Source organism: Ctenopharyngodon idella, chromosome 24, assembly GCF_019924925.1.
Source record: "Ctenopharyngodon idella isolate HZGC_01 chromosome 24, HZGC01, whole genome shotgun sequence".
Classification (NCBI taxonomy): Eukaryota; Metazoa; Chordata; class Actinopteri; order Cypriniformes; family Xenocyprididae; genus Ctenopharyngodon; species Ctenopharyngodon idella.
This window is the reverse complement of record NC_067243.1, coordinates 4371792-4396570: the sequence shown is the minus strand read 5'-3', so window position 1 is coordinate 4396570 and position 24779 is coordinate 4371792. Positions and strand designations below refer to the sequence as shown.

Sequence of the window (24779 nt, the reverse complement as noted above, 5' to 3'; positions counted from 1 at the left end):
TGGATGAACTTGCTTGTTAAACATGCAGTGTGTCATTGCTGTTCCCTTCTGAGGGACGAGTCCAGATTCCATGGAGAGACTGTTGGATCAGATGTGCAGTGTGAACCGACTCACCAGAACAGCACGATCCGGTTGTGACCTTGCCTCCATAAGTGCCTCGCGGTCCGGCCCCAGTCCGGGTAATGAGTGTCCTGCAGCATCATGTCTGTTACCTTGGAAACAAACAAACAAACAAACACTCCTTACTTACTTTGTGCTTCACAATGACTGCGCCAGGGTTATCATCGTCAACTAAAACCATAAAACAAATAATTTGTTACGTGAAATAAATGTAACATTAGCCGATATAAAATAAAAAAAAAAAAAGTATTTTATTTGAGAAATAATGATAATAATGACAAATACACTAAACTAAAATGACTGAAACAAACTAAAATTAAAGTGAAAACAGAAAATTATAGAGAATTATACTAAAACACACTGGATTGTGTTTAAAGTCATAAAACAGTAAAAACTAAATAAATGTTATTCCATTTCCAAAATATTTTCATGTAATAAAGTTCAGAAGAATATCTGTTTTAACTTTCTTTAATATATTATTTACTTAATCAGTGAATGTTATTGTAAAAAAAATAAAATAAAATTACAGTTAAAAATGACTATTTTAGTATTATTGAGATCATTATAATTTTTATTAATATTTTGAATTAGCTTTTACTTTCATTTTTTTCATTCTTATTCTAACTTTAGTTAAAGTTTTAGCAATTTTTTTGTTTTATATATATTTTTTTTTAAATACGTCTATGCATTTTTTAATTTTTATTAGTTTTTTATTTTATTTTAGTACATCAAGTTAAACTAAAATGAAAATGAAAAGAGAGATGTTTTTATTTATTGCAGGTAACATTTATTTTAAATAAGGATTTTTTTTTTATGGTTTTAGTTTCAGTTTACTATAACAACCCTGAATCAAATTAACTATTACAAAATTGCATATTAAATATTAAAATACATTTGTTTGTTTTTTTATTATTTCAAAAGTAATTTACCACAACATTTAGATTATTAGATTATGACAAATTAGGATAATAAAATAAAATGTATTTTAAATTATATTAATATAAATGCATGAATATAAATAAATGTATAAATATTTATAATATGTAAAATATATATTTACATATGCATGACATTGTTATATTTATTTACAGAAGTACATTATGCCATATACAAACCTCTAAACCTCTAACCTGTGTTTGTCAAGTGAACTACAGTTATGCCCTATCGAGTGTGCAGACTGCGCAGTGAGCCGTAACGCCTGTCTAAGGTCACCCTGATGACGGATCCGCTCCTTCACAAAAGAAAGACTGAAAACTGTGGGGAGGGAAAGAGAAAGTGAAATAAATCTGTAAATCTTTCATCACGTCGCAGCCAAACCGCAGCAGCCTGTGACGAGATGAAGGGCTGAATTAATGGCATGTAGACGCCGTCAGTAATGTCTCGATTCAGCACTTTGAGACGCTCGTTCGCCCTTCGTCTTTCTATTCTCTCCCTCCTTCGTTTTATCCCTCTCTTTTTCTCCTCCTCTCTTCTCTTTTGTTCATCCCTGCAGTTTGAACACAGGAATACTAATGTACCCAAAGAGACACACACACACACACACACACACACACACGCATCCCAGCAGATCCGAACTACACCTGCACTCGTGTGTCACTGAGGAAAGCACTTTGATGCCGGATATTGTCGGAAGAATGTTTGTTTCCTGAGTGTCCTTGAGTGAACTTGGGAAAACCTTGTTTTTAATCGCCATGACTGTCAACATTTATAACAGTGCTTATAGTTTACAGACAGACATTATAGAAAAACTGAAGTAAATACAGTGTGTCAATCAGTTTGAGTGACAGCTATCAGTTTAAACGTCAATCTTGCGATGAGATTCCAAATAATTCCACTTTTAACAAAGCATTAAAAGTCAACATATTGTTAAAGTTAAACTAACAATGAGTTACAGTAATTAATGGTAATTAATAAACATTTATTTTTTATGTAATTAATAAAAAACGCTCATTGTTAGATCATGTTCATTAAATAATATACACATAATAATAAAACATTTACAGCTTTTGATTTCCATAAAGTATTAGTAAATGTTAAAAACGAACATTAACTAAGATTAATAAATGATTTAGAAGTATTTTTTATTGTTAGTTCATGTTTTAACCTTATTGTGAAGTGTTACCAAAACTATTATATGTAAAATTATTTCACTGTTGAAAATAAAGTGTAAACAGGATGAAGCAATGCGACATTAATCGCTTCCAGTGAGAGTGAACATCATTTTAATCATATTTTTCAAGCGTTATTAATTTCTCTGTTTTGCGGCTGCACCTTTAAGGAGGACATTATTGCTTTCTCGACGTGCCGAACGCTCTGTGGTCTTATCGCAGCTCTTGCCAGAGTTTTTGGGGCTAAATGAGGAGTTTGTTGGTTTGGGTGATCTCTAATGTCACATTCTCTCCGCCGCCTCTGGAAACATTCGCCACTTTTCCACGAGAGTCAATTACCAACAAATAATTACAGAAATATTTGACTGGCTCGTCAGGTTCGTCAAGGTCAAGAAAACTCATAAAACAATTTCATGCTGCTTTAAAGTTGCTACAGTCAACATGAAATCAAAATACACCCTTTTTACTTTAATATACACTGTTGGTGTTACTTGAGAATGATTCATTGGTGCACAATATTTGAGACTTTTCCAAACTTTATTGACAGCCAAACCACTTTGACCTAAATGTCTCCCTGATATTTTAAGTAAATATTTCAATAATTTAACTTTTGTATGTTCACATGACATACAGATAAACAAATAAAATACCACAATTTGTGATTGTGTTATTTTAGATTAAAATATATATATATATATATATTTATTTTTTACCTCATTAAAAACATGGTAAAGTAACAACTATAATTGGCTTATTGGTTTTTTAAAATGGTGGCATGATAAAACACACCAATGTCCAATAAATAATTATGCTACTAAATGAACTAACAATGAGCAATACATTTGTTATAGTACTTATTAATCTTTGTTAATGTTAGTTAATAAAAATTCAGCTGTTCATTGTTTGTTCATGTTAGTTCACAGTGTATTAATGTTAATAAATACAACATTTGATTTAAATAACATTAGTAAATGATTAAATTAACATTAACTAAGATTAATAAATGCTGTAGAAGTATTGTTAACTTAAGTAGTGACCTATTAAAACCTTATTGTAAAGTGTTACCATATTTACATTTAGAATATATATATATAAAATGTGTGTGTGTGTGTGTATATATATTTTATATATATATATATATATATATATATATATAAAAACACACACATTTTATATACATTTTCTCCATCAAGCTGTTCAACCATTCTCATTCAGAACGTCCAAGTCATTCCCGATGGATAAAATCAATTACGGAAGTAAAACAGGTTTTGAGTGTCGTTTCATGTGGACTTTAAACAGGTTCTGGTTAGAGTCTCACCATCCACGCCGTCACAAAATCCCCCATCCATGTCCCTACAGCAGCCATCTTCATCAAACTCTCGTTCCTGATGCCCATGTACTCCGTCACCATGTGAGGACTGCAGAGAGAGAGACACAGATCCGGTCAGTCCATGTTTCTGTCACCGCTCATCAGCTCCAGCGAGCCGCGGCGATCATGAGGTGTGGCGCTTCGCATCTTCAGCCGCGTCTTCTCCAAAAGCTTTTATTCGACGTGACACTCACTGGATAAAGCGTTTCAATAACGCTACAGGACATGTTAACGTCATCACAAACACAAATAAACTTCAGAGGCCTTTATAATGCATTTAGGGAACGAATCGCTTCCAGAAAATGATCCAACGCATATAAAAACACAGCCAAGCGTTCACATGTTGTGACAGCGAGCGAATGTAATCTTCTTTATGCTGCTTTTATGCCGTCAGAAGTGTTTACAGGCCTTGAACAGGTACAAACTCGTTAATCTGCTTATGCACGTCAGTGTGTGGATTACAGATGGCGGGAAACGCAGATCGAGTGTCAGAACGAGCGGATTGTTTCCACCCGGGTTTTTGGTCTCATCCTGAACCGCGCGACGGATAATAACGCCATTATTCTGCAAAGGAGAACATGTTTTAACGAGCTTTTTTTCCTAATTAGCACCGTTAATTGAAAGGCCAATCGATACTAAGACATCAAATTGGCAACTACCTGATTTTTTTTTCCCATCTCAGTTAAAAAGTTTATTTTATTTCAAGTTTACTATAATAACCCTTAATCAAATTAATAAAAAATTGCATACTAATTTTTAAATGATCTCATTCTGAACAGCGTTATCCTGAAAACTAGAGCATGTGTTTAACAAGCGTTCATCTTCATTAGCACATTCATGGCTGCCCAATCTACAACAAATCTGTAAAGCAAACGAACGCTTGACCCGCTGTCGTTACGGCCTCATAACGCGTGAGATTGAATCTGTATTCCGTCCATTATACGGCCAGTCATTAGAGCGCATGTCCAAAGCGCGACTTATCACCCTCACAGCTCACCGATAAAGCCGCTTTGATTAGAAGGAAGATTTATTGGCACATTAAGTCAGTTTCAAACACCCCACGGTTGTGGACCACGGCCAGCCGCCGGAGCTGCTCCGCTGGGAGTCGTTCACCAAGGGCATCGAGCTAATCGATAATACGGGAACCATCCGACGCTCACGGGTGTGTTAGTATGTAAGTAATGGAGCAACTAGTTTAGGGTGGTACGGTTTAATAACATGCAGGGGAATGGAGTGTGATATGGCAAAGTGAGACACACAATCTCTCTCTCTCTCTCTCTCTGATTAGTGTCTCATGTCTTCATTTATTCATTATGGCTGTAATTTTAATGCAGTACTGCTGGGTAACCTGACAAAGTCACATCAGCTCAGCAGCACAAATGACACACGTGCACACACAACATTCACAGACAAGCATTTTTTGGACATGCACAAAAGCATTACCATGTTTTTTTATGGACATGACATTGAAATCCCATGTTTTTGTGGACATGTTCCAATGAAATACCACTTTTTTTTTTTAACATGGCACATTGTATTACTATGTTTTTGGTATGTTCCATGGTGGTAATATATATTTTTAAACATTTACCATGGTAATACCATGTTTTTCATTAATACCATGTTTTATGACATGCACCATAGTATTACAATTATTTTTGGACACGTACCATTGAAATTTCATGTTTTTTGAACATGTTAATGTTTCGTGTTGGTAATACCATGTTTTTTTGACATGCACCATTGTATTACAATATTTTTTTTACTATAGTATTTTTTTTTTTTTTTTACATTTCCTATGTTAATACTATGTTTTTGGACATGCTCCATAGCATTACAACAATTTTTTGACATGTACATTTGAAATACCATGTTTCTTGAACATTTATCATGCTAATACCATGTTTTTTTAATCAATTTTCATGTTAATACCATGTTTTTGGACATGCACCATAGGATTAGAATTATTTTTGGATATGTACCATAGAAATTCCATGTTTTTTGAATATTCACTATGGTATTACCATGTTTTTTGAACATTTACCTTGTTAATAGAATGTTTTTGAATATTACCATAAAAATACCATATTTTTTATATTTTCCATGTTAATACCATGTTTTATGACATGAACCATAGCATTACTATTATTTTTGTGCATGTATAATTGAAATTCCATGTTTTTTGAACACACTATGGTATTACCAAGTTTTTGACATTTTCCATGGTCGTAATATGTTTACTGAAAATTTTCCATGGTAATACCATGTTTTTTGAACATACACCATAGTATAATGATGATTTTTGGACATGTACCATTGAAACACCATGTTTTTTGAACATTTACCATGATAATACCATGTTTTTTTAACATGTATCATGCTATTCATTCAGTACCATGTTACATATCAAAGTAACATCTGATTATCTGACTATCACTGTACCATAATTAACGTGTGATGACACTGGATTTAAAGACTGTGTATATATATATATATATATATACACACACACACACACACACACACACCACATGTAACCAAATAATGGACTGTTCAACAGCTTGCTCGTACACATGTGGTTTATCCAAATGATTCCCCAGAGTCTCTTCTGTTAATTATAGTTCTACAGCAGCCCAGTTTATGAAATATGAGATGCACTGGTAAAAAATGAGGTCACATATGCTGCACGAGTTGATTCAAATCAGCAAACGAGACGCTACTGACGGAAACAACAAGCCCTGATGAGGCGACTCGCACTGGGAAGAACATCAGCTGCACAGACCCTTGTTCCTGGAAGTCAGAGAGACTCGTGACAGGATTACTGATGTGTGCGGCGTGCCGGTATTCCAGGGATGAGGAGAGACGCTCCAGCCGTGAGAATTAATATGAATGATGCTCCCGAGCAGCTGCTAATGAGTCGAGTCTCACAGAGAACAAAACGTCCAAGTCATGATTTGACAAATTCAAACTCCAGTCGCTGCTAAAATTTCAGTTTGCCTTTGGTCTATTTTCAGGGCCGCAGACGGAATCAGTCTGATTCTGTGAAAACAGCCGCTGGTCGACTCTCAGAGATGTTTGTGACATTCTCACCGACTCCCAAGGCAGGACTGAATTTTAATTAGGCACCGTCTCGGAAGCCACAAATCTGAAATACCCTCTAAAACGCTTCCAAGAGCCTCACTGGCCCTTTCAGGAACTTTACAGGACAGAATTACAATCAGTCTGATTGTCTACAAGAATAAAAAGTTGGCTATTTTCTAAATTTATGTTTTTGATCTTATTGACGCTAGAGACTGCGGTCTTCAGCCTCCTTGTTAGAGCACCCGCCTCCCATGCCGGCGACCCCGGGTTCGAGTCCCTCTTAGAGCGGGCGGTTCGAACAGGAGGGGTTACAAAAGCATCATCTAAATGCATAAATATAACTATAAATGTGTCACATTCCTGATTATTACATCTTGTCAGATTGACAAGAACAAATGCAAATCAATAAATGTGTAAATGTCAGCGCTGTATTATTTGCTCTCATTTAGGCGAGTTTCCGTTTGCAGTTTTAAAGTGGAACTGCAGCAACCAGAAACAGAATAAACAAAGCTGATTATTAAGAGGAATTAGCAAGTAAATGTTCCCTCTCACACAGACACAAATGTAAATTATGCAGACTTCTGCGGATCTCCCTGAGGGAACCTCATTCTGGACTAAAGGCAAAATTTGCCAAAGTTTTATAAGCAACACCGAGTGTTAGATTAGACAGCTACTAGTGCAGAAACAGGCTGATTTATGGTACCAGCAGCTTGTAAAACAGCACTTAACATGATTATCATGTTGAATGGTTAGTCTGGCTGCAGGTAACACACACACACACACATTCTCACACTTAAACTACATGTCACTTCCTGATGTACGATTCGGCCTATATGTGCATCTGTTAATCTCACGGGAGTCCTGCAGTTGTCACAGTAACAGTGGAAGCGGCTCATCTCCAGCTGGGTTGACCTGTGAGAAATCACTGGCCACGCCCCTTTCCACACAGACCCCTCCCCCTGGCCTACATAGTCAAACTGTTTTTCTTCACCAATTTATTCTGTGCTTCACAGCATCAAATTCTTAAAAAACGTGACCTAGTTTAAAGGGTTTTGTTTACCCCATAACAAATTATGTCATCATTTACTCACCCTAATGTTGAAATTGAAATACCATGTTTTTTGAACATGCACCATAGTATTACCATGTTTTTGGACATGTCCCATGGTAATATCATGTTTTTTGATAAATTTCTATGGTAATAGCACATTTTCCCCATGGACATGCACCATAGTATTACAATGTTTTTTGGAAAGATACCATTAAAATAACCATGTTTTTTTTTTTTTTTTTTTTTACATTTCCCATGTTAATACCATGTTTTTGGACATTCACCATAGTATAAAAATGTTTTTTACATGTACCATCGAATTACCATGTTTTACCATAAACATTTACTATGGTAAGGCCAAGTTTTTTTTTATATTTCCCATGTTAACACCATGTTTTTTAACACGTACCACAGAATTAATTTTTTTGGACATGTACCATTGAATTGCCATGCTTTGTGAAGATTTCCCATGTAAATACCATGTTTTTGGATATTCACCATAGTATTATGATGGTTTTTGGACCTGTACCACTGAATTATCATGTTTTTTTTTTTTTAACATTTACTTTGGTAATATCATGCTTTTTGAATATTTCCCATGTTAATACCATGTTTTTGGGCTTTCACCATAGTACTACAATGCTTTGTGGACATGTACCATTGAATTACCATGTTTTTTTAACATTTACTATGGTAATATGTTTTTTTTTAATATTTCCCATGTTAATACCATGTTTTTGGGCATTCACCATAGTACTACAATGCTTTGTGGACATGTACCATTGAATTACCATGTTTACTGAACATGTACCATAGTATTACCAGGTGTTTTGTGCATGTACTATTGAATTACCATGTTTTTTTTTTTTTTTTTTTTAACATTTCCCATGTTAATACCAGGTTTTTGGACATGTACCATTAAAGTACCAACATACACCATAGTATTACCATATATTTTGGCCATGTACCAGGTCATATGAATATTCTATTAATTCAGAACCATGTTACATATTGATTATGTTTTGTTCACCCCAAAATAAAACGTAAATGTTGTGGAGCAAAACGTCCAGTAACGCTCCAAAATAAAATAATAAAAATCCTTCCTTTAAATTAAATCACACATATTTATCAGTATGAAATAATAACGTCATGAGTCATTCTGACATATTAATATTCCTCAGATTTACATAGTTTAATAATTGCATATGAAAAGCCACAACCTAGACGCTCGTTTTTGATTTATCGTAACAATTATCAGAGAGCGCGACTGATTTATTAGGTTTCGTCTGAAACGCATGATATTGATTAAAATGAAATTTAATGTTCTTCTACTGATAAAATAAAACAGATTATCTCCATCCAGTCCTCAAGCCCGTAAAGGTCAAAGGTCATTCTGGATCCATGAGCCAATGACCTTCAAATATCTGCCTCAAAATGAGATATTCTCTGCGCTCTGGGTCTATCCAGCAGATATTGATTAAGTGGTGAGGTGTCAACGCCGCTGGCTCAGAAACATCACCTTCAGGACCTCTTCGCCATAACCACAACATTTATCCAGGGACCCAAACAGGATGTTTCAGCGTTTTCAATTACACGAGAGCCGCAGCACCGTTACAGCCCAGTTCTTCTGCCTACAAGAGCCAGATTGAAATGGAGGCACAAATATACATGGACAAAACACACTCGCACAGAGATGCACTTTTATAAACCGCTGAAAAAATCCACTGAATGCAGATATGTCAATATGTGAGACTTCTGATTCACCCGCTGCTATTGGCTATAAGTCAATGCATTTTGAATAATGCGCACTGAATAATTGTTTACACTAAAACTGGGATGGATTCTTGTTGCAATGCATTATGGGATTTTCAGCAATGTTGCTGATGTTATTGCACTGGTCTCTCTCTCTGAGCGCGTGCAGCTGTGTCTCTCAGACGGGTGGCGCTGCGGCTCCTAATTGGCCATGAGTAATGCGATCTGCACTCTTAATTAAATAACGCTGCTTAATTAGCACATGATGTATGCCTGTAGCGGACGCCTCGAGTGGTGATGAGCTAAAGGGGCTGAACACTGACTCCGCCCCCTGTCACGGCCCCGCCCACATCACACAACACACACTGAGCTGAGGATGAAGTAGCATCATCATCATCATCATCATATGTGTGCTGGGCTCTACATGCTGAGAGCAGCTGCGGTAATGACGCAATAAAGGCTGTAATGATTTACTAAAGGTGGAAATGATGTCATAAAGGCCATTATGATGTCATTTATAAAAAAAGACAGAGAATTTGCTATGAAATCAGTTGGACTGCCGGACTCTCAACAGCCTTTTTATGACATGCAGAGAGAGAATGTGAGTGTTTATGATGTTCATTTCAATCACAAGCACACTGAGGGGCTGCCAATGTGTGTGTGTGTGTGTGTGTGTGTGTGTGTGTGTGCGTGAAGGGGGAGGAAGCAGAACTGGTTGTTGAGAGTGTGTGATGTGGGGGTTTGAGCGGGTGTTATTGTGTGTGTGTGTGTGTGGGGAGGGGGATTCACAGAGAATAAAAGAATATCAAGGAGGAGGATGAGAGGCAACAGATGCTGAGAGAGACAGATTTTGATTTTTCCTTTTTGATTTGGGATGAAATATGACATTTTATTTCCTTATACGAACATAAACACAGGACAAACATATTCTGCTGTATGTGTGTGTCTGACAACAGATACATTTACCATGGTAAGTACTGAACACTGTCATTAGAACAGAATCAAAATTTCACTAAACGAAGATCACAATAACTGTAGTAACCGTAGCAGTTACCAGGGTAAAGCATTAAGGACAGATGCTGAAGACACTACAGATATTCTGCGACGTTAATCTGACATTTATTCTGAGAGTGAATCAGAGTCACAGTAAGAACATAATGACACGGCCATCAGATCCGACTGTCTGCGGCTGTGAATGAGAGGGTTTGTGCCGCGAGCGCCGGGACTCGCGCAGGTCCTCTCTCCTCACAGGTGTAAACAATAATTTCTCATGACAGATCCGAAAACATCAGACACATGCTGTCAGAGAGACAGAAGGCTCCTGAGGGGAACGTGCTGCTCGAATGACTGTACAACAGCGCCACCTATCTGTGAGAGAGGACATCACACCGGCTGAGATCAAGCTCATTATAATCGCGCTCAATTACTAAACCAAACCCATCAAAATAATGAACTAAACACATCCACTGTCTCACATTTCATTTTTTTTTTCATTTTCAGTTCATTTATTAGACATCCAGCAGGTCAACGTAGTTCATGAATATTTTTTTTTTTTTAAATAAATAGATTTATATACTTGCCAAAGTAAATTTTACTAACATCTGGTGGTATATTTATACTGTTTCCCAGCCAATCACAGTGAAAGCAAATTATGTATTATGATGTTATATATATATATATATATATATATATATATATATATATATATATATACACACACACACACACACACACACACAAACAAATTTAGTTAATATTATAAATCATAAAAATAAATTTAAATATAAATAAAATGGGTTTATATACTTGCATTTGGCACTCATTTGTTGAGTGTTATCTGCTACCTTCATATCTTTGTTCATCAAAGTTTTTGATGATTTAATAAAACAACAAAGGTTTCTCACACTCATAACTGATGCTGTCAAACTAGTCTTTGATCAGTCAAACCTCTGCTCATTCTGATGGTGCTTTTATGGCCAGAAACAATCGGCAGGATTGACATGCTCACCGTTGGCCACGTTTAACCTTGAGAAGATGTATGGCGGCACGATCATTCAACGTTCAATCTCACAGAAAAATGGTGCAGTCGTTCTCCAAACAGTCGACTGTAATGTGAAAGCATCGGCCGTGTGCAGAGCTGAACATTAGATGGCGAATCAAACCGTAAGTGAGGCATCCATCTTGTTGCGTGAAATTGAAGTGGCGGCGTGTTCTCAAACGGTCTACGGTTGACTGTATGCACACGTGCTGATCTGAGATCATACGTCCTCATTCTGTTCCTGGTGATAATGTAAAGCAGACTGAAGACGCTGATTCCCGGGTCAGTGCTTAAATTCGCTTAAAGCTTAATGGACTCATGCACGGCTGGTCAATTCAATTCCACAAAGAGGATGAAGAACAGGGTCAGGAAGAGAGAACCATTTTTATTTAGATTCACAATGGTGGAAATTATGTTTTAATTTTGACTGAGTAAGTACTTTCTGTTGCATTTCTGCATGCAACAACAAACACACAGAACGATAAATGTAGTCTGATTTAGTAATGATTCTTTTAGCTGGTTCTTTTTCATGTGTTGTTCTTATAACAAAAAGACTCCTTTGTTCATAAATCAGGCTATGGTTATTATTTAGCCTGATTTATGAACAAATAAATCTCATGCTCGATTCGTTTATTGAACCGTAAAAAAAAATAAAAATAAATAATAATAATTAAAATTACAAAAAAAAAAAAAAGAACAGATTTATATACTTACCAAAGCCTATTTTTACTCACTTTTGTGTAAATTATAGTAAATCTTTCAAAAACACTCACATTATGTCTTGAACTCATTGGTTATTATGCAGCCTGATTTAAGAACAGATAAATCTCATGCTCGGTTCGTTTAATGGAATCGCTCAAAACGAATCATGAATCAGACTCAAACACACTCAAAGATTTGAACTGCTCAGTTTTTTTGTTTGAATCAATCAGATGTTCAAGACTCATTTAGAAGTCATTACTATACTGACACTACTAATAGTTACAACCAATTATTGGGTGCTTTCTAAAAAGTATAAAGGAAACATTGATAGAATTAAAGAGCCAAAAATCGTTAAATTCTTAACGACTGCCATCCCTACTGAGAAAACCTGGGAATAGGGAATGAAGGAACAACTCTTTTGAAAAAAGTCTCTTCTAAGACAATATCTCTTACCCCATCTGTCCGCTCATGAGCAGGAGGAGGTTATAGATGTGAGAGAAGACAAAGAGCGAGAGAATCGTGGTGAAAAACATGGTCATCCAAGAGCCGTGGTCTTCACGAAACATCTTCAGACGCAGTAGGCGACCTGAGACACAAAAGAGAAGCTACAATTAACATTTTAAAGCAACGTGAGTGATGCACGTTTCCATGCTTGACTTCAACAATACTAGTTAGCAGACACATAAACATATGGTACATGAAGTGTATGTGATGCAATACGAGAACATTGTTAGATGTTTCTCATAAGCAGAATTCAGCTTTATTTGAATTTACAAAATGTTTTTAACAGTTTTAATTTTAGTTAATGATAACCTTGCAGCGCAGACAGTTTCTGTTCATTACGGTATGACCTTCACCGATCCAGACACGATAATTAGCACCTGGAAAGCTCCATACAACTAATCATCTCTTCAACCTGTAATTTCTGCTGATTAAAACCGTCTGTCCCTACATTGGGCGCCAAGTTCTGCCTTACAGACCGAATAAACCCGCCACATGCACAAGGGTTTTGTACCTTCTTCAACAGCAATTGATTCTCAGAACCCGTGTTTTGGCTTCATGAAGAGGCCGAAATCATTACAGTCGAGCTATTCATGACCTGCGAGGAAATTTCCATTATTTTTTTTCACCTGAAGGATCAAATGACAGTACGGAACATCTTTCTTTGTCTCTGGTGTGCTCTCGCTCTCTTTCAAAGCGTGAGATTGATTCCGATGTCCGTGAATCCGCTCTGAATGCTTAATCGCGCCCTTCAGCGTCTCCTCTGAACTGTCGCGGAGGTGATTTCAGTCCTGTGAGTGCAGAGGAAGGGTTCCACGAGTGTCTGTTTAAAGTGATTAAAGAAGACTAAAGTTAAAGACGGTGTCAGTAACGCTTACACGGACAGAGTCCGATCATTCCACACACGTAGAGCATTTAAACTACACTTAAGAGCTTCGTTTACGAAACCTAGTGAGCTGCCTAGCTTACACTTACCCTCAAGTGAGTGATTTGGCATAGGCAGCAACTCAGTGTGTTGTACAAATAGTTCTCCAGATAGATAGAGAGATAGATAGATTGATAGAATGTTAGAAAGACAGATAGAACATTAGAACGAGTCACAACAGATAGAATATTAGAACGTTAGAAAGACAGAATGTTAGAACAACAGATAGAATGTTAGAATGACAGATAGAACGTTAGAACGAGTCATGACCGATAGAATGTTAGAACGTTAGAACGACAGATAGAACATTATAACAACAGATAGAACGTTATAACGACAGATAGAACGTTAGAACGTTAGAATGACAGATAGAACGTTAGAATGAGTCACAACAGATAGAATATTAGAACGTTAGAAAGACAGACAGAATGTTAGAACCACAGATAGAACGTTAGAACGAGTCACGACAGACAGAATGTTAAAAAAAAAAGAATGTTTTTTTTTTTTCATTTTTAACGAGTATTGTTTTTTTTTTTTTTCAGGTAACTTGAGAAGCACCACCACATAAGATATTAAGTCTGTTTGTTTCTTGAATATAAGTGCATTTTGTTTTACTGAACTGGCAAATTTTTGTTATTTGTTTTAATATATATATATAAGAAAGTTAAAAACATAAAAAAAAAAAAAAAAAAGTAAGACAGTAAGATAAAATACACAGTATATTCAAGAAATAACATTCTTAATATCTTACTGCTGCTTCTCAAGTCAGTTTATCTTGTTTTATGAATATTCAGATACATTAAATACAAAAAGAAACCATTTTTGCAATAAATTAGATTCACAGTTGATTCTAATAAGGTTATTTATAAGCATGTTATGATGCTAATGACAATACTCCAATAAGCATAAAAACCCCCACACAAATAATAAAAGGTTAGCATTAAGTACATTTGCAATTAATATTTCACTAAGCCATAATCTTAAATGTTTTTTTGTTTTTTTTCCACTGAGCTCAACCTACACTTCTTTGTGAAAGCATTGTAAATTCAGTGAAAAGCAATAAATGTGTTTTTGTTTTTCAGGTGGAAGTTTTGAGCTGTGAAAGTTACAGTACATTTCATAATACAATGAACCAGATGAGATCAAGGACATTTCAATTCCTCATGACAGCAGCCCTTAAACATTCATGACTCGTAATCTTCACATCTGTGTTCCCATCACACGAGCGCCTGTAACGTCTTACTCCGTCAGAAACGAAGCTTGTGTGACTGTTTAGATGCTTCAATCATTCAGAGATCCGGGAAAGATTGAGTTCGTTCACAGTTATCATGGAATCATCAAGAAAACTCTTCTCAAAGTGAATTATTTATTTCGCAAAGCTTTCTTAAAGTTGCATCACGTCTCGGCCAGACAGAAAAATCTCATTTGGAGTCAGTAAAAAAAAAAAAATTGTTCTGTTAAATCAAAACATCCAAGACTGAAAATCTCACACACACTCTCTCACACACACACACACACCGGTAGAGAGCTTTAGCACTTCACAGTTTGTTTTTCCAGCAGCAGCGTGTTTGTTTAGCAGCTGACGGTTAATTTTTCCCCAGAAACTGACTTTCTCCTGTCAGCGCTGCGGCAGCGAGCGATTCATCTCTCCATTAGATTCGCGCTCAGGGCCACAGACCGACCCGACCACACCGGCCTGAATCAGCAGTAATATATTACACATATTGTGGTGATGAGAGGAGCCGTCCTGCTCATTAGACCTGAACATTTCCATCTGTCCCGCTAACCCTGTCAAACTCACTTTAGCTAACAGCGGCTCCGAGAACAAGTCGCCGTAATCATTCCTTTAGCAGGTTCCTCTAATGACCAATAAGTGTTTCTTGAAATCAGTGTTACCATAGTGAGACAATCTTGGCATTTACATTCATATTTTACCCATGACATTAGTGTTGCTTGTGTCATTCTATACCTGACGAGCTACAGGAACTACAGGACTTACAAGATATGTTTTCACGTTTATTTAGTGTGTAATGTTGATGTTTTAGCATGAAAAAGTCCGTCCAGCGGGAGTTCTTCTCTTTATCAGTGTCAGTGTTTCTGAACTCCCTGAAACGCCTCCATCTTGAGTTTTCTTCACAATTTTCCTCATTTAAATAATTCATACGCAGAATAAATTGGCGGGGCCTGGTTGAGTTAGTAGTGTGTTGAAACTGGAGGTTATGATAAGGGGCGGGACATTTCCCAAAGACCAATCACAACACACTGCTCCAGTCGACCAATCAGAGCACTTTGTGCTTCTCAGAAGGAGGGGCTTCATAGAGACAGGAACTAAACAGAGCGTTACTGACAGACTGGGAAGAGAGGAGCTGAACAATGGAGAATATGAGGAAAATAATCAACATTCAAGCAGAAAAACCTGTTCTAGTAGAGCACAAAAACAACATCAAGACTTTTTGACATTCAAAATGCATCTTTAATGCATATGTCTCCAAATGCTACAGGGAAAATCCTCTTTTTTCACTTCAAAATGCAGAAGAAACTGTGCAGGCACAAGCACCGTTATCACAGTCGCATCAGCTGACGTCGAGGAAATGAGATGGGCTTGAGATTTCTCCGAAGATACGAGCTGCGACAGAGCAGCTTTATAGAGACGTTCAGCACAAGGCCTCACAAACGCTTCGAAACACTTCCATTTGCCACGAGACGTTCAACCTGAAATGACACGGTGATGATGTGGCCGTTTCTGAAAGAGCTTCATGTCTAGATATTCATGCCAATCAGAAACGCAGCATGACGGGTCACATCACGGACATTAACCGAGTTCAGACTGATTCTCCAACATCTGCGTCGTGATCAACCTCCGAAACAACATATTAGAGATGCCAAACCCCCACGAGGATCCATCGGCATCAAAATCACACCTCATTTGGCCCACGCTCTCAACTCAACCCTTCTGCTTAACCTCTTCAGCCCGTTAACTAACCGTCTGTCTCCATGGAAACCGCGACGTTGAGTGATAAAACCGCTGAAAAGTGCTGACAAGATCTCGTAACCTGGGACAAACGGGCCAGATGATTAACGACGGCCTTCTTATTTTATTCCCCGACATAAGGAAAATGTGTCTTTTAGAGGAGCGTTTTATGGTAATTATTTATGAGCTCATATTCTGAAGTGCTGTGGGTGTGTACTATGTAGTGTGTTTTCTTTAGTGTATAGAGTGTAATGTGCAACGTGTAGTGTACAGCATACAGATTGCAAAACTGTGTTCATGAATAATGTGTAGAATAAAGTGTGTAGTGCTCATTGTGTGTGTGACGTGTGCAGTATGCAGTGTTGTACTAAATCAGGGGTGGGATAAAATCAGGTCTATTTTAAATATTTTCACAAAGTATGGAACATCCGGATGACCTTCTACATTTGTAAAAAGTTCAGTATGCAGTATTTGATCAGACTCGTGCTCTAGGAGTCTATGGCAGCCCATAGAACCGCTTGTGGGAAAGTTGTGAAATTTGGCACACAGATAGAGGACAGTCTGAACTGTCACCATAGCAAATCTGGAGTCTATCTCAATCGCTCTAGCGCCACCAACTGTCCCAATTTGCACTTACTTTTATGCTAATAACTTATGAACTGTAAGGGCTAGAAACCAAATGCCTTGGCTCAATACGATTCGATCAATCGAAAATTAAACCAAAATTGAACCAGATCATCTTCAGACCATGCCGACAAAAAGTTATGGTTTTTGTCAAAGCATTTTCGAAAAACGCGCAAACTGATTTTACGTAGCGCTTGCGAAAATAGACGCAAGGCTGTATCTCCTCAATGCTTTATCGTATTCTGACCAAACTTGGTACATGTCATCACAAGCATGACCTGAGGTTACATGCTGCATTTCGGCGCAGCGCCACCTACTGGTCCGGAGATATGAAAAATGATTTTTTTTTGCTCATAACTTCTAATTTAATGATAAAATGTGCTCATAATTCTAATTATAAAAGTGGTCTCATTAGATTCGGGCGTCATGCTGAGTAGAATGATATCCAATTTTCCCCTATCAGCCATTTTAGGCATCGACCATTTTGAATTTTGTCGTAAAATGCTGTATTTCATGAACGCATTAGCTTATTGTTACGAAACTAGGTATGTATCTTTGGCACCGTGCCCTGACGGTGCTCAAAATGTTTTGGGGCAGCACCACCTTGTGGTCAAAAGTTATAATGAAGTTTCCAAAAATGCTAATAACTTTTGATTAAATTAGCCTTTTGTTTTGATGTATTCCTCGGGTCATGCCGAGAACATAGATACGAATGTTGCCATATTTGGCCAAACTTCCTGTCCGGTCTGTTGATTTTCTTTCAAAACCTACTTTTTCAAACTCCTCCTAGTCTGTTGGTCCGATTTTCACCAAAATCATCTACAGACTACGTCGACAAAAAGTTATAGATTTCATGTCAATAAACAAAATTGTTTTCATATACCACAACAACAAATTTGAGGCATGATGCCGAAATATCTCTTGAGGCTGTATATCTGCAATGCTTTGGCATTTTGAAACCAAACTTTGCATGTGTCATTGTCACCTCACTCTGACCACACCACATCAATTTGGCTACAGCACCACCTATTGATTAAAAGTGTGTCACTAAATTATTAGTGACTCTATTTGATTTTCTCAGTCATTTTGCCTGTCTTTAATGGCAATCAGTCTGATGCTCCCAGTTGTGCTGGCATGACTTGTGCCTTCTTTGTGCTTGGCCCCTTAATTGCTGCTTGCAGCTATATTTTTGTTTTCATTTATTTATTTTTTTATTTTTTGGAGGAAAAATGCAGTGTGCAAAACACTAGTGTTATATTCACAATCAGCTTTAGGAGGCCATTTCTCTCACATGGTTAAAGCTGCTGGAGTCAGAATGATGGGATTTATGAGATGAATGTCACCACAGTGTCAGAATTATTATAGTGGGAAACTGTGATTTTAAGCCCAGAATCTTAGAGTTGAGAAGAAAATCACGGTAAAAGTCAAACGGTGTTGATCGTAATTACATTCACATTTACATGCCGGTTCATATGAATTCAGTTAATTAAGGTTGATAAAAACTTGACAGCTTTAGCTGGTTTATGGAGTGAAATAGTTCCAAATAAAAGTCTTACTAAATAAAAAGATTAGATATTTTAACTGTTCACCTGCATGTCATGTGACTATTAACCAATATCAGAGAATCACGAACATGTGAATGTGTCGTTAACTCACTGAAATATTAACTTAAAATCTTAAAACTTCAAGTAAATATTTTGTCTAAGAGGTTTGGCTGATAAAAAAAATTGGGAATCCCTGCGCTAGTGCTAAAAACCTTAAAAAAAAGAAAGAAAAAAAAAGAAAAGAAGAAGATATTGTCCAAAAAGTCCATTTGATTCTCACTCATAATTGACTCATAAGCAGGACCTTCCCAGCAGCACTTGAGGTCTCTTGTCCTGACAGACGTCGCCCTCTGGTGGAAACCGTCAGTGAGAAACAGTCTGTGATGTTATAAAACACACCAGAGTGATGCTGACATTTAAAACTCAAACACACAACCGGGGCCCCTCGGTTGAAATCGCAGTACAAATCTAGGGCCCCCCGAAACCTCAATTCGTATAATAATTATGCACACACCGTATTGATCACATTGACAGATCAGATCTTTGCTCTTTTATACAAAAAAAAAAGTATCTTTTATCTTATATCTAATTGCATTTTACACAAATATTGCTTAGATGAAGTTCGTAAACTTACTGGCTCATATTTCATAAACCTAAGGGCTCATATTATATGTAAATCATATGCAAGGCTCAGTAGTGAAGTTTATTAATGTGGACGTGTTGAGCGAATTGCATTTTAATTTGAATTTGGCAAATTGTAGACGTGCTGACGCTGTAGTTTAAGAAGTTACTCTGTTTTTAATGAGTGTTTTTATCCATCAGCGTCACAGCTGGTGCAGAACATGTTCAAGGACTGGATTAAACCATTATTCCTGAAAAACTTGTTTCCCTCTGATTACAGGATAAGGTTAAGATTATGATGGAGTAACTAAAACTACAGCTACTAAAAAGTGAAATAAAGCTGAAATAAAATATAAATATTAGATGAAAAACTTTAAAACTTAATATGAACATTAGAAACTATGTCTTTGCAACTACCTGAAATAAATAAGTTGAAGTACTGAAATTATATAAAAAAAACTGAAATAAAAATAAATTAAATAAATAGATAAATAAATAAATTAAATACAATTAAAATATTAAATGAAAACCTTAAAGAAAAATGGAAATGTTGCATTGACAAGTAACTGAAATAAAATAAGTTGAAGTTGAAGTACTAAAATTGCTAAAACTGAAATAAATATATAAAGCTAAATAGAAATTTTATATATATATATATATATATATATATATATATATATATAAAATGTTCATACAGACACACAGTATATACAGTATATTAAAAAAAAGTCCGCAAACATATGTCAGAGATCTCGATATGAACTCAGTCATTTCTCATCAAATTATCTGATCTTCTCCATATTCATTTGCTCTAGACTCTTACTGGATGATGACTAGTGACTCATTTAGTCATTTAGCAGACTAAATGAGTCACTATTCATCATCCAGTAAGAGTCTAGTGACTGTCATTTGAGTCTTTATTTCATAAAAATCATTTCCTCTGAGAGTTTTTACAGTCTTTTTGAGTCTTTAAGCTCCTTAAACCTAATTTTGCACGTCTACCTACGTCTCCAGATAACACTGACGTTCATAGTTGTGGAAACAGCAGGAAACTGCAGCGCTGCAGATCGAGTCCAGCTGCAGCGAATAATGACTGCGGCGCTTCCTCATTTACAGCAGCAGATTAGCAGGCCAAAGGTGGCCGCTTCGCGCTCCAGAAAACAAGATTTAAGGTTAAAGCACGCTCTTATAGGGCTCCGAAACCATCCAGATATAAATACGACCAACACAAAAGGCAGATCCGGCCAGTTGTGCAGTAAATTAGGGCTGGTGAAGATGATTCTTCGCATCTGTGCAACATTCATTATATCGTGTGCTAAAAACAGTGTCAGGAGGCCCTCCAGGGGCCCGCGGCCCCGCTGGGTGAATGTAGGCTGCCTCAGTCCTGCTCTTAACTAACTACCTCCGCCGGGTCTCGGTAGAATCAAACCGGGACGAAACTCATTCATCACAGGCGATTTGCGCACAGGTTCAGCACTCCGGCGGCCCCACAAAACCCAGCTGGGTCTCTAGAGGCAGTTTCCACGGAAACGGCGGTCACATCGATTAATCAGGCCTGATGTGCTTTTCATTGTCTGCTGGAAACATGTACAGAAGCTTTTGAGTCTCTCGTTACTGTCATGCATGGTTTATTATTTACACTGTCGGTCAAAAGTTTGAAACAATTAACATTGTTTAATGTTTTTGAAAGAGTCTCTTCTGCTCTCCAAGATCAAAAATACAGTAAAAATTCTAAAATATTATTTCAATGTAAAACAGCTGTTTTCTATGTAAAGTGTAATTTATTCCTGTGATCAAAGCTGAATTTTCAGCATCATTACTCCAGTCTTCAGTGTCACATGATCCTTCAGAAATCATTCTAATATGATGATTTGATGATCAAGAAACATTTCTGATTATTATCAATGTTGAAAACAGTTCATACTTTTGTGGAAACTGTGATTCACTACTATTCAAAAGTTTGGGTTCAGCAAGATAAAAAAAGAAATTAAACTGATCAAAAGTGACAGTAAAGATATTTATAATGTTACAAAAAGATTCTTTTTCAAATAAAGTTCTTTTGAAATTTCTATTCATCAAAAAATCCTGAAAAACATTAATAATAATCATAAATGTTTCTAGAGCAGCAAATCATCATATCAGAATGATTTCTGAAGGATCATGTGACACTGAAGACTGGAGTAATGATGCTGAAAATCCAGCTTTGATCACAGGAATAAATTACACTTTACTATATATTCACATAGAAAACAGCTGATTTAAATAGTAAAAATATTTCACAATTTTTACTGTATTTTTGAAAAAAATGCAATCTTGGTGAGCAGAAGAGACTCTTTAAAATGCATTAAAACATCTTAATTATTCCAAACTTTTGACTGGTAGTATATTGTAAATACCACTACAAACTCATGTCAAAAGGAGAGAATATCCCTTTCAAACCTCAGTTGTAAAGTCCTTGAAGACACGTGCGGCCGTTCCTTTATTCAGCAGCTCATTTTCCAGCACAACGTTTCACATATTTGAAAACACTCGCAGACATCCATAAAACGAGACATGAGTCAATCGATAGACATTCCACTGGAATAAAACACACACCTCCAGATCATCAATGATGAATGAAGGACATTCATATCAAGAGCTCGAGAGAGATTTTCCCAAAAAATTACTGATTCACTCTTCTGAATGTGATTCATCAGATCAAGTGTCTGAAACGATATTTTCTCTCCTGGTGTTTTAGTGAATGAACAGGTGCAGTTCATGCAAACTATTGATTCAGCACAACACAACACATGTTTCTTTCTGAACAATAAATGACACTATTTGTCACATTCAGACATTTATAAGTGCAAGAACAAATACTTTTGGGGATGCTAAAGGTATATACTGATCTCAGAGCAGTGGATGTGTTCATTGACTCAATGCTGCCATCTACTGATGCCTACAAACACCTGAACATCATCAGCACACTTCAGCAATGAGATTCAGTCTGTGTTTGTTATATAGTCCAATTTATATCGTATATTAATTCGACATCTATATATGAGGTCTGAAGGCTCATAGAACAACATTTATCACACACTGTCAACAAGCATCAAGTTCATTCGATTCAGACGTGATTACATCGTTTTCTTTGAAATCCCTCCTGTTTTACTTCTATGCTGTTAATTATTTTTTCATCCACATCTGAATCTCCACAGAACATTCCCTGATTTCTGCATAATTGCATGGGCTGTTCTACACTGCACTCATTTAATGTTTTGAGCTCATTTAAATTAATTTAATAAATCATTTAACACACTTTACCATGTTTAGTTCAACAAATTAAATCAAACCCAAAACCCTGCACAGAAAATACAACAAAAGTGTGTTGATTCCATTTGGGCCCAATTAAAAATCACAGCGATCAATGAACAAACACACTAAATGAACAGAAGGATGATTTCATGCATATGCACTAATATACCAACACACAGTAAAAATATACGCAGGTATATATTGCTGTTTATCACTTAAACATTTTAATGCATGAAAAAGAGCCAATGCTAATGTGTACTTACAAAGTAAACAAGGTCAATTTTGATTTCATGTTGACTTAAAATGTACAAAAACTTCTCGAGGACTCAGACGGCTGTTATTATCTAACGTCTGGATGTTTATTATTAATGAGATTCATGCAGGCATGTTCAGATTGAAGATGAGATGCATCATTTATCACACAGGAGCTCTGAAAACACAAAACACTCTCAATCGGCCCGTTACACACACACACACACGCACACAAGTCCATGTGAAAGCCAGTTCACACCAAGAACGATAACTATAAAGAATACTACACCGATAACTGTAACAATTCTGTTTATTATAAGCGTGCTGCAGTTTTGTCGTCTGTCGCTTTAAATGTTCGAGATCTTTAAAGCAGGAAGGATTCTGATTGGCATACTACCATGATTTAAAAAAAAAAAGTAATTTCAGGATACAGAATCAAAATGAGATGAATTTTATGAAAACATCCAGGTCATACTTTTACCCCAATAATAAATAAATAAATAAATAATTAAAAAGGCAGGATAAATTCAGAATAGAATAGAAATTTACTTCAGCATATCAAAAGAAATTAAATCACAGACGTACCAAACAAGCGTCGATGAAACACAAACTTCCCGGCGATGAGGCCCGTGATGATGGCGAGGATCCACATCAGGACTTTGAGGACGTTCCAGCCTCCTCCGGGATATTTATTCACCACGAATGAGAAGCAGTTTCCCACTACGATCATATGCGCTTCTGTCTGGCTGTGCGACACTGGGTCCTCTGCAAAGACCAGGAAGTTGAAGAAGGTGACCAGGTAGGCCACGACCAGACGGGACCACGGGTGCTGGAAATAATAGCGGAAGCGGGAGTTAATCTCCATCCGCCTGAGGAAGCCCAGACATCGTCCACCTGAAAGACACCAGACAGATATTTAAATCTAAAGGCCTGAGATTCATACTGTAAATCAGCAGTGAACCATTACTTACAAACAAGTATTACTTTCTTTTGTGCCATGAAACAGAACAAGAGACACTTTATGATATTTTTATGGCGCTTTTTTAGAGTTTTACTTGCAAAGTAAAGAAGTGTGAACATTCAGCGAATCATCTCTTTTTGTGTTCCACTGAGGAAAGAACGTCAGGTTTGGGTGAGTAAATGATTTTGATTTTTGGATGAAATAATAATTTATACTGTCTGAATCACAGTCTTCACAAGTGCCAGTCCAAAACAATAAACATGACTGGATGAATTTCATAAAAACATTCAGACAGACAGACAGACAGACATTCAGGCAGACATTCAGACAAACATACAGACAGACAAACATTCAGACAGACAAACATTCAGACAAACATACAGACAGACAGACAGACAAACATACAGACAGACATTCAGGCAGACATTCAGAGAAACATACAGACAGACAAACAGACATTCAGACAGACATACAGACAGACAAACATACAGACAGACAGACAGACATACAGACAGACAAACATACAGACAGACAGACAGACAGACAGACAGACAGACAGACAAACATACATACAGACAGACAGACATTCAGACAGACAGACAGACAGACAAACATACAGACAGACATTCAGGCAGACATTCAGAGAAACATACAGACAGACAAACATACATACAAACAGACAGACATTCAGACAGACAGACATTCAGACAGACAGACAGATAGACAGACATGTCACACAAACGCTCTAACATTCCCATCAGTGGCTCAAAATATCTGACATGAGCATATGTGATGATGACGCAAGAGTTCTGGAATAACCAGCTGCTCGGAAACCATGTGCTGCTGGACTCATTTAGCCTGTGTG

The 24779-nt window shown here is 36.7% G+C and overlaps 1 protein-coding gene across 2 annotated transcripts in view; it reads right to left on the bottom strand.

Moving 5' to 3' along the window:
* tmem117 (transmembrane protein 117) overlaps positions 1 to 24779 on the bottom strand; it is a 35916-nt gene that overhangs the window by 10229 nt on the left and 908 nt on the right. For both annotated transcript variants that reach the window (XM_051885074.1, XM_051885075.1), the window contains exons 2-5: positions 23539 to 23847; positions 12675 to 12807; positions 3547 to 3646; positions 115 to 212 (exon numbers count right to left, since the gene is read on the bottom strand). In XM_051885074.1, the coding sequence (XP_051741034.1) occupies positions 115 to 212; positions 3547 to 3646; positions 12675 to 12807; positions 23539 to 23847 (640 nt within the window). The remainder of the gene's footprint in view (positions 1 to 114; positions 213 to 3546; positions 3647 to 12674; positions 12808 to 23538; positions 23848 to 24779) is intronic.